The sequence below is a fragment of the Cinclus cinclus genome, chromosome 6 (genome assembly GCF_963662255.1).
Source record: "Cinclus cinclus chromosome 6, bCinCin1.1, whole genome shotgun sequence".
NCBI lineage: Eukaryota > Metazoa > Chordata > Aves > Passeriformes > Cinclidae > Cinclus > Cinclus cinclus.
Window position 1 is genome coordinate 14,181,562 of NC_085051.1, and position 12,024 is coordinate 14,193,585.

At 37.3% G+C, this 12,024-nt stretch overlaps 1 protein-coding gene across 1 annotated transcript in view; it reads left to right on the forward strand.

The window, feature by feature from the left end:
* The window catches only part of OTOG (otogelin), a 92,128-nt gene that overhangs the window by 52,551 nt on the left and 27,553 nt on the right, over positions 1-12,024 (forward strand). Inside the window, exons 32-34 of the mRNA XM_062494159.1 lie at positions 2,074-2,238; positions 4,311-4,589; positions 11,754-11,871. Coding sequence (XP_062350143.1) covers positions 2,074-2,238; positions 4,311-4,589; positions 11,754-11,871 — 562 coding nt within the window. The remainder of the gene's footprint in view (positions 1-2,073; positions 2,239-4,310; positions 4,590-11,753; positions 11,872-12,024) is intronic.

Here is a 12,024-nt window from a genome sequence, read left to right on the forward strand (position 1 = left end):
GTCTGCACAGTCAGAGGTGGTACACAAACCTGCCTGGTGTGAGGAGGGGTCAGGGCTCCTGCTATTTATGCTATAACTTTTTATCAATCTCATGTAGAAGCCTGTCTGTCCACATGGCATAGAATATTTTTGTCTTCTGATCGCTATTGCAGCAGCTCACTCCTGAAAATGACCAAGTTTAAATTAGGACAGACTTATGCATTGTGCCAGGCCCAAATAATATGGATAAGAAATTTGCTTTTTCTCACACTGATTCCCAAAAAGATTTTAATTGGTGTCAGATCACTAATACATGAGAGTTTTCTCTAAATCATCTAAGACTTTAAATTAATTCAAATTAAGGAGAGTTGAATATAAGAGGTGATTGAAGGTTTTAAGTTTTCTTTTTGGTTTGTTTCATAAAAGAAGTATGGTCTGATAATGGACAGTCAATGCAGGTAGACTGAAAGTTCAGTGCTTCTAACATTTGTGTTGGTAGTGAAGCTGGATGACAATATACGCTTTTAAGGTATGCTATTACCTTTATTTTTTACTGAATACTCACTGACAGAAATTAGTGGAAATAGTGGAGATTTGTACATGTGACAAGCCTTGCAATAAACATAATAAACATGGTTATTGTATACTTCTTTATTTGTATTTTTGTACTCTTTGCTAATCCAGCTCATCAGTATTCAATATATGATGTTTCAGAGCTGTCAGCGGGCAAAAAAAATCATCTCCACACTGAATATTTTCTTTTCTGCATAACTTATGGTAGGATGACCCAGAATTACTCAGTTTTGGAGACAGGAAGGTTAAGAAGTTGTCTTAGACCAGAAAGAGGTTTTCTCTATGTGACTTTTTGATGAACCCAGATTGAAATAGTTCCAGTTCTACCAGAAGCAGAAGCCTTTTGTCTTTGGACAAGGGAAATCCTCAGCTGGTGGCTGTGGTCTCTCAACTTTTGGATGAGCCTGAGATGGGATACTTATACATGTAAAGATATTTCCAGAGCACTGGATGTTTTAAGTAGTAATTTAAAACATGGTCTCTCAACTCCCTGTGCTGAAGGTAAGGAGCTACATTTGTACATGTTTAGGTGGGCACAGGCTTGTGTCCTAACTGTGTTTTCATGCCATTAAAATCTAAAGCTCTACTTGTAATGCAGCATCTTTAGGATTGCAAAACTCATAATGAATTTTAAGGTTTTGGAGAACCAGAGTATGAAGGCAGTCTGCAAATTGCCATCCAAACTTTTAGCCTGTTGGAACAGATTTGAAAAGTCAATGCTATTCACTTCCCAGCTGGTAGCTGGAGTTCTCAGATGTGTGCTTGACATGTCCTGGCTTGTGGGTAAAATGGTAATGAGGTGAACTGCTCAGGTGAGGCATAAAATGTCTAATTTTAATGGAGAACTTTACAAAAATGGTTTCAAATATTTAAAAATAAACTCTAAACTATTTTTCTGCAGTAAAGTTTGATTTAAATGATGTGGCATTTTAAGGTTTGTAAAATAACATTGCATGCTTTTGGTTTTTTTTACTGATAGATAAAATGTGACTGTTCCCTGCTTATGATGCTGATTTCTTCCTGTTTTACTTCCCAGTGGTCATGTTTGTATCTTCACTGTTCAAAGAGTTTTTTGATGCTTATTGACAACAAACTTTTATTCTCTGCAATATGCCTCATGTTTTGGACATAATAAACTATATTTTAAAGAGTAGTAAGAAGTTATAAATAGTTTGACCATACAAATAAATAGTTTAGAAGGATCCTAAATCAAATAACCAAGGATTCAATAAAGAGCTTCAATAAAGGGATTATGAAACCAAAGCATATGAGAGGGATGAAAAAGAGAAGCTAATCATGATTCTTGAAAAGTGAAAGTAGGTATTCCTGATAGTTTTCAGAATATGTATTTTCTAAAGAAGGTTTGTTTTGGTTTTCACTCAAGTTTAGTGCATGGCACCTAGATCTATTTTCAGAGAGGTGAGATGAGTTTTTCTTCATGTGCTCTGCCCTAATGCTTAGAGCTCAAGCATTTGTGACTCTTGACATGAAAAATAATTGTTTCTTTTTTTTTCTCCACAGCTCTGGGGAAAGGCCCATACAAGGTGGTCAGCTATTTGGATGGAAAATTTGTAATAGCAGCAAAGTTGGACGGTGTTGTTTTCCCCATGAAAGAAGATGATATTGTTCCTGGGCATGTAGTGAGCTTTATGCTGACTTCAGGACTTTATAAACCCAAAGCACACGGTAAAGTCATAATAAACTAGTATCTTAAATAAGACAGAGCCAACTCTGCTCTTGTTTTTAAGAATAGACCTGGATAAAAAATAAAAACCCCTTTGTTTTATCAGTCAGTTGAATGTGCACTTTAAGGTCTGCCAAAATTTTCTTTGGTGGGTTTTAGACTGTAGCTTTGTGAACAGCTGAAAAGTGACTTCACCTCCATACCCCAGACTCCTTCAGAAGCACCAAACTGGTATTGCAGCCCAGTACTCAATGTGTGTTACTCCCTCTCTTATGGTGGAAGTGGGAAAGAATGGGAGAGCAAAGTTTCAAGAAAAGTGCTCCCCACTTCCCTCGCTCTGCCACCATCACTCATTGTCTGCCCACACACACAGAAATGCCCTTTTGCACTAACTGAGTTCTGTAAGGGTGAGTGCTGAATATTTGTCTCCTTTGGGTCCCAACTTAAGTTTCCCCTGAAGGAAACTTCCTTCTTCATCAGATAGAAGATGTGTTGCACACCTTCAGACAGGTGCAGGAAGCCTACAAATGTATATCCAGCACTTGTGACATTAATTAAATGCAGAAGCTGTCTGCATACACATCTTTAATGCCCACAGAGCATTTAAGTATCACTGGTTTTACTGACCAGAGTGCCCTGATGAGCTCTTTGGACAGGCTGAAGGTGGCTGGCTGTCTTTGTGTAATCAAAGGAGGGGTATGGGTCACTTAAAAAAATGATAAACATTTGATTACTAATACTGCTGTCTGTAGAACTGACACAAGAGCTCATGTAACAGAATAGCTGGGGACAGATTTATTTTATTAGTCATAGTTTTGAGGCACTTGTACATTGCGTTCAACTTATGTTTGGAAAGGGAAGGTCATTCCTACTGTTCTACTCCCCTATAAAAATTTCTTGCTCAGAATTTAACCTGGCAAATAAAATTTGTGCCTTATGGTCCAGTTTGAGCAAATGGCATTTCATCATTTGGTCATGAGGAATTTGTACAATCAATATGATGTATCATTATAGACATTCTTGAGTCTTTGGTACCTCAGCAAAATGCATGTTTTATCAGATTCAGGCAATTCCTGGATAATGGAGAGCTTGGGGCATTAATGCACTGATTGGCTATAGAGCAGGTGTTAAAAATCACACTGACTGTCCTTTGTTACTTATCAAAGAGCTACTTGCTACAGCCAATTCATAAAAAGGCATTCACTAGTACTGCTAGGTTTTTCAGATTATCTGAAGCTTTTATGCTCAGAAAACAAGGTGGTCTTCCAGAAGTGTTATACCAGAATGTGATAATATATCCTTTCAATAGAGATCATTTGTTTTCTAAGCATATTTTTTTTTTTTTTAAGAAATGCTACCCGGTCCTGGAGGGTTAGTTGATTTTACAGTAGATTAATGGCTGTTTTCAAGAGACTAGCAGAGTTTACAGCAAAATAGAATGAAGTAATTCTGTGAGCAACAGATGACTGTAACAGGCTTAAGATCTGATGCCCTGCAATTGGCTGTACAGAGGCTGCTTGAAATCAGAAGTATTGCAGGGTAAGGTATCACGAGGGAACATTTGCCAGAAAAAGAGACTTTGCTGTAATGTTCTTTGAGGGAGAGCTAGAGAGCTGAATGCAAAATACAGTTTTTTAATTTATTTTTAATGAAAGGTTGAGCTTTTAAGCTATCAATTCCTGATGGCAAACGTTACTATTAAAGCTAGTTAGATGGAATTAAAGTTTTTATTAAATAAATGGCTTAGTAAAGACTGTAAATTAAGTTCTGCTTGACTGCAGGGCTACATTCCTTTATCCTGGTGTGGGCAAATGTCTCAATCTCTTTGTATTCCTGTTGGATTATGTAGAATATTTAGAAAACTAAATAACTATCATAATCTAGCACTCTGCAATCCATACATAGTGCATTTTCTTACAAGAATCAGGCTGTTTTCACTGGTAAAGCCAAAGTCAATTTTCATTCCTCATGCTACTATTATCAGCAGTGGTACATCAGAATGAACTTGGTTTATTATGCATATATGAACAAATGAGTAAGTTCTGTGTGCTCTCTTCTGTTTTACTGTTTTCAGATTCCAGTTTGATTTCATTTGAAACAGCTGAGAGACCAAATTATTTTCTTCAGCTGGTCTCCAATAATACTCTTGTTGTTTCTAAATGGAAAAAATCAGAAGATTTTCACAACAGATCTACATTTGTCATTCACAAGAATACGTGGCTTTCAGGATACAGTTCCTTTGAGTCATTTGCAAAACCAGGATATTTCATCCACATTTCAGCCTCTTCAGTTGAGCTTTTGAAGTACCATCATTCAGAGGAGTTTAGACTGTCAACCCTTTTTAAACTTGTAGGTAGGTAATTATACTTGAATGCTATGAACAGTGGTTTTCTCCCTGTGCAAATCCAGGCTAAACGGTGCCTAAATTTTCAGACACGATGAGATTTCTTACCTTTCCCTTACATTACTGGTACCTGTGGGAACTCCAGGGCATCCAGGCTCAAAGTATTTTTCCCTGGGCATTGTAGTGAAGATGAGATTCTGAATTCTTGTGAAAAGCCATTAAATATCTTAACACACAATTTTGTTTTATTTGCCAAAGGGGTTTTGAAATGCATATCCTAGTATATAGTTCCTGGACAATACTTGCTGTGGAGGTGGTAAGAAAACCCTTTAGGAGTAGAACATTCATATTCACAAATAATATATTCACAAAGGGAATAGAAAAGAGCAGATCTCTAAAAGTTAAGGTGTGTAGACAATGTTTTCCTTCCTTTGCCTGCTGCCAAGAGAGAGCTTTCTATACAGTGAATTTTCATTGCTAACCTTGTGACCTCAGGAGTGATGCCATCCAGTGATAAGGATGTGGCCTGTAGGTTACACCTTTCATTTTCTCCTGCAAAACACCTTGACTTCTATCCACTCCCCACTCAGAGATGCTGTGTCTGTTGGGATGTTAACTGCTAATGTTTCAGTCATCATCTAGTTGGAAGTATTCACCCCCTCTTGGGGATCTAGATGTTCATTTCCCTAATGTTTCTTGAACAGATACAGCTTTTGAATACAAAACAGCCATTTGTGTGTTTCTGCCTACCTGCAAGATTCCCATTCCCATCATAGCTCCATTCCACTGAGATATTAGGGTTAGAAATTAAGATACTCACTCTGAGGACCCCTTCATAGGAGCTGTCTGCAGATGTTGCTCCTGCAAGAGTTGATGACAAAAACACACAAAAAAAATCATGTCAGTCAAGGTATTTCTGTTTTGTTTTTGTTTGGTTTGTTTTTTGGGGTTTGTTTTCTTTTCTTTTTTTTTTTTTGTGTGTGTTTTTATAAGACCAGTAAGGAAAAGAAATAATAATGACGGTTTTTATATATTCTTAAAGAAGTGGAGCCATGCACTGAAATGAAGATGGCCTTGGAGGTCAGGGTAAACATGCAAGAAGTTATATTGTGTATAAAATAAAGCAAAGCAGGTTTTTCATGTAACTACTCTCTGCTTTAGCTTTTGCTTGCCTTAACATATTAGATACATCAAACATATTCATTTGAAATTCAGTGATAACAATTACTTGCTAAAACCAAGTGTAGTATAATTCAAAAATCACTTCAAGTGATTGCTCTAAAATTTTCTTATTGTACTTTAGTTTTTTAATGCATTATTTATTTATTTGTTTAGCAGAAGTATTGTAGTAGATGTTCCTGGCAATACCGTGTTTTAAAATCAGTTGTTCTTTCTCTGAAACTGAAGTGTGTTTTACAAGCAAAAAAGGGAAATTAAATACTGTATCAAATAGAACACGGCCTGGCTGTGTTTTACAGTGACCGTGTTGAATTTGGCACGGACAAACCTGAAGCTACCTTTGATTTCTGTGACAAAAGAGGGCAACTGTATGTCTCGTGGAGCTTCTTGTTATCAAAACACTGAATTAAAGTGTTAATGGTGTCATTGTGAATCTGACGATGTTTTGCAGTACATTATGCTGACAGCCTAATGCAGCTGTTGACTGGCACGCTCCAACTTCAGAAAAATGACAGATTTTGTCATTGCCAAATGCCTGTTGCCTCTTGACAAATTCTTGTAATCACTGAGCTGTTGAGGTTTTTGAATGGCAGAATTAGAGGGCTAATGCCATTATCAGGATTTTTGTACAGCATTTCAAGCAAGGAACTTTTCTGGGACATAAAAATATCTCCTCAGTCTTTTGTCTTTGATGGAGGAATGAAGAAGGTTAAAGCATGTTCCAATTCTCAGTGGTCATCCATTAACACAGAATGGTATGTCTCTTCAAGTGTGAAGTCTTTACCCTCCAGTCATTATACCAAAAAATCCTATTTATGCCAATGGAAAACTGAAACAATTTACCTCAGCAAGTGGGATCAGATCAAATGATCAAGAGGTATTTCATTAATCACCACATCCGAGGGCTTGGGTTTCAGAGTTTTATAAGCAGAGGAGCATAGGGCTCCAATCTTTCTCCAGTGTACTTTCACAAGGGCCAGCCTGCTGATGTAGGGTAATTACATGGTCTAAAAATACAGCAGCATTTGTTTAAGTTAATGGAAAAGTTACACCAGCTCCAGAGTGCGCAGGCAAAAGCGTATTGGGTTTCCTGCTGACTATTGTGAATGCTTTGCATATTAGATCAGAAACTCTTGAACTGGGAACAGCTATTCCTGCAGAATCGGAGGATAAATATCAGGAGCAGAATAATAGGCCCAGTAAATCCCCTTGGCCAGAAAGCTCCTCATGAAACTTCTTCATGCTCTGTGACGCACATTCAAAAGGAAGTATTCCAAGTGACCTGCTCAGCACAGCAGTAGACACATATCTGTTTAAAGTCAGAGGACATGTCACTTTTTCCATTTTCATTGCAATAGATGTTGTCACATCGGGACACACTGAGGCTGTGAAGTATTTGCCATAAGTCACTTCAGGTTTAAAATTGGGTTGCTTTCATTATACTTAGCTTTTTCTGCTGTCCTGTTCCCACAAACATTTGAGGAAATTAAGTAGAAAACTGAACTCTGATATGTAGCGTGTACTTATTTGTGAGAAAATACTTTTTTTCCTTCTGTCCAGGAGGTTTTTTTACTGGCCAACAATTGGTATGCACTCAATCGAAAGAAAGAATACTCTTCCTCTTGCCAGATGGACAGGCACAATACTGTCATTGTAAGAGTGATCAATTCCCATTCGAGATTGCTGGGATATCAGTGTATGTAGGGAATTGATGATCTTAATATGGATACAGCTGCTTTCTTACCCTTTTAAAAATAATGTGCTTGAACTAGTTACCTTTCATCATTCATAGAATTGTCATCTGTTCAGGATCACTGAGTTATTTTTATGTAGTTATGAAAATGTTGACTTATCCCATATAAATTCTGCAACAAGGTATTTAATAATGCTGGTTATGTGCTGTAATAGCTAACTTGCTGTAGTAAATACAAGGCCTGTTTTAGAGAGAGTTTTCAGCTAAAATTAAAATATTAAGATGCACTAAGTATAGCCACACTGCACAGAGGCATGTTTCAATGTTTAATTTTTATAAAGAGCACTTTTGGTTCCTTTTAATCTTGGTATTTTAATTAACCAAATCACATTCAGTAGCATGATGCAAACCTGAAAATTAATTTTAGTGAAAAAGTTTTTTTACAAAACCATCTTTTTATGTTGTGAGTTTTACTTGTGATACTACTGACTATTTTAACATCAATTTACTCTTATTCATTTCCATCAGTAGAACTAATTTTCTGGAGTGTCCTGATTCACTCATAATGAATTGCTGTTGAGTTTAGTTTGAGCTCATGGGCTTTGTTGGCCCAAAAGATCCTGATGTGTGCCCTGGGGCTGGAAAATGCTGAGCAACTGCTGCTGTACCTGCAAATCTCATGTGTGCCACTGGACACACCTGTTTGGTAGCTCCTGCAGTCAGACTGAGGTTACTGACCAATAACATCTTTCCTTTTTATACTACAAACACTTGACCTACCCTTTCTGGCTGAATAAAAAGGAGGAGGTTAAAGAGTTGTGTTAACATTGTAATAATAAACCGAACCATAAGCACATGAGGGGTAGGTAATTACACTTTGCTTCCAGTGATGTTTTGGCTGGGCATAAAGTTTAAGTTTTCTAGTGATATTTGCTTACATTTCTCGTTGCAGAAACTTAGAAGTCAGGAGAAGAGTTTGTTACTAGTTTGTGTGTGTTAAGTGTGTAGATAGGATTTCATGTTTCTAAACTTGTAACTGAGGAGACAGGCAATCTAAGTTACCAAGCAGGGTTTTGTCTCCATTATAAATAGAACTAATTCTAAAGCAATTTTTGTGCCTACTAGATTTTTTTTTTAAAATTTTGCATTAAAGTAGCAAAAAAAACCAAAAAGGCATCAGGTAAGAATGAAAATCCAAATAGTTGATTTTTACAATTATTTTTAAACCTTTATTTTAAATGCAACCTTTTATTAAAGCTGGCATGTATCAAATTTTAGGGTTAATTTTTAAGTAAATAGCCATGTTTTGAGAATAACTTGGAATTATTAATATTACAGAGACTCTAACAATGGCAAATTTTGTCCTTGCGACTTAAAAGTCAGCATAGAAAATTAAGGTCAGGTGGACTTGTGAACAATAGGAATTGTCAACTCACAAAAAGAAGTGGCTAAGTTACTAAGAAAGGTGGTTGTGGCTCAGCAGAACCTTGTGGTCTTGTCAGTAATAAAATAGTAAAAATCTTCATTAAATGGTAACATCTACTGTTATTATCCCAGTTTTATTTTTGAAAGCTGCAAAGAAGAAAATCATAAATTCAGGGAAGACAATGTTCCTGTGATGTTCAAGAAAGTTTGAAAGCAATTAAGTTAGGAAATATCTTTCAGTATATTGTCTTGTTGATGCCTAGCAATGTTCACAGCTGTTCTCCTATGAGGGGTTTCTGCTATACTGTGTCATGTTGATGTGCTCAGCTCCAGTTGGGTGAGAGAACCATGGGCTCAGCTGGCACGTCAGCTGGAGCCACTGTCACCCAGGACATAAGTCACCATTCTGGAAAGGATTTGCTGTGTCACCAAACAGGAGACAAATGCTGGTAGACTTGACAAGGAGACACATGGTCATCTCCAAATGCCATGACGAATCCCTTTGAGGAACACGTGGCCGGTCCGAGAAGCCTGATTCATTGTCTGTAAACTGTGTACCATTGTTCTGTGGTGAGGGAGCTCTGCTGCTGCACCAGCTAGAGTAAGCTCGTGTTACTGGTTCCTGGAGGGGGAAGTTACGTATTAAAAAAATGGGAAGCATGTGGTGGAGGTGGCTGAACAGTGATCTCAGCCACTCCTCATGTGGCTTCCCCTCAAGGCCCTTCACCATCTTCATTGCTCCTTTGGGCACTCGCTAACAGCTGAATGTTCTTTTTTATATTGTGGTGACCAAAACTGCACACAGGGCTTGAGGTGAGGCTGCACCAGTGCAGAGCAGGTGTTTTTGTGCTGTTTTTTGTTTTATTTTGTTTTACAGTGGTTTGATCCTTGGGATGCTCAGGCATTCCAGAAGTTAGGTTAACAATACCGAAAACTTGAAATAGGATGAATTACGGAACTGATGTTTTCTTAATACTCTGAAGAATTTTTTCACAATTCATAACAGAGCACATGTATCATCATACCTTATGGGTTTACAGAGACATCCTGAGAACTTTCTGAGAAAAACAAAACCAATTCAAACAAATACTCAGTTCTTGCTGGTGGTGATATGGTGTGCTCTTTAATGTAGTCTGAACACTAAAAACACTGGTACAGCTTGGCCAGGCATACTCAATCCTCTAAAATCCCTTGACTGGAAAATCAAATGTTCATTGGTTCTACAGCTCTTTGAAAGCAATTTTTTTTTACCAGGTTCAAAAATTCTTTTGCTGTCCATTGTTCTTTTTTGTAGAAGTAGAGACAAAATTTGCAAACAAGCACGACTTCATTCTTGATTGAAAGCAGCATTTATGAAACACTCAACAAATGCTATACATTTGTGTGGAGATTCACCCTAAATCCTGCCAAGGCATGCAACACCACCAGACTCTGTAAGCTTAGTCTGTAGGAAAGCTTGAGGAAAATGTGGCTAGCATTTCATGAAGGTCTAGGTTCATTTGGAGAATGGGAGATGGTAGGTTATTCCTGGCACTTGGAAGTGTTAATTCATGGCCAGCGTTCTTCTAAATTGAGAAACTATCAATCTTTATCAGATTACAGTCTGTCTTCTGCAAGCTTGTACTTTTATTGTGTTTAAAACTTTCTCTGTGGTCAATGGTGAGTTCTATGGCCATAGTTAAAAGTTATGGATTTGTCTCCATACTTAATCTAGGGTAGGTTAATGAATGAGATTTCCTAGATTAAACTTGGATTTATTTACTGTTATCACTATTGGTGATTGCCCATGCCAACAGGTCTCTGATGTGTTTTGTCTTTCTGCCATATATCTTCTTTTTGTCCTTAAACCTTGTATTTCAGCTATGTATTTTCTTTTGTCCTTAAACCTTACCACTCAACCAGTTTGTGCATACTAAACCTCATCACCAAAATGTATGAAAAAAATTATTTTCCTCCATGGATTTATGTAACTTACATTGGTATCATAGAAAGGGGTCACAGAATTCAGTCACACGTACTTAACTTCTTATGAGAACGTAATAAATGCATATTTTACTGTCATAAGAATTGCATTTTTAAAAACAGTGACAAATTACATTCCTGGATAAAATGAGATGTAAAAGGGGTAACACTAGATGGCAACATACACACCCTTTTGTCTGAGCTTGATTTCTCTTTTTAAGAGAATTATTTTAATTTTAAGAGAGGACATTAATGGTTACTAATGACATAGAGATAATTACTTGTAAGTGCAGATTGCCTAAATTGCAGGAAAAAAAAGTCTCAGTATCTCTGTGGAACTGTCTTCAAGAAGATGTAAAAGAGCTGCTCCTCAGTCAAGCAAAGATCAGGAAAACTTAAAAAATACTTCAAAAAAACCACCAAAATTTGAAATTCTTTCTAAGTAGTTAGCATTTTCTTCCTGGTGTGTAGTATAAACATTTATTAAGAGCAGTTTCTAATTGTAGGCTCTGAGCTCGGGTTTACCAGTTTAGAAGGGATTAATATATGATGATGGTTATTTTCTGCAGGCATAATTCTACAGAAAAATGTCACTGCCCCACCCTGACTGCTGCAAGAAGAGCTGGGGTGGGCTTGCATAGTGCAGGGACTGAAATCCAGATATATCATGTACATCTTGCAGGTGTTGGAAAAGCCACTGGGCTAATCCAGCTTTGTGCAGGAAACCGTTCCACTGAAGATGGGGGGAGGGCTGGAGTGCATTTGAATTTGTGTTTCTGTTATGTGACCTGAAAGTCTTTCAGCATAGACTGTGTGTGTAGATGCTACAGTGAATGTAAGGCATGCCTCTTAGTGATATGTATCTCTGTGTGTTTCAAGAAGTATAAGAATAACAGATCTTTGTTGTTTTTCAGATGTCAAATTCAAGCTTCTGTCCCGTTCTACATGTGAATGGCGTTATGATGCCTGCACAAGCCCTTGTTTCAAGACATGCAGGGACCCTTTGGGAAAAAACTGTCAGACAGTACCAAAGTAAGTGTCTGTGTTTTTATGGGAAACTGTAATTTAGGCAAGGCATTTAAGCAGGATAATAGGAGTATGAGTATATCAGGACTGTGTTCCTGTGTAAGTAGGTATGAAAAAGAAAAGAAATGGAATAAAATCTGCTTCTGCAGCCACATAAAC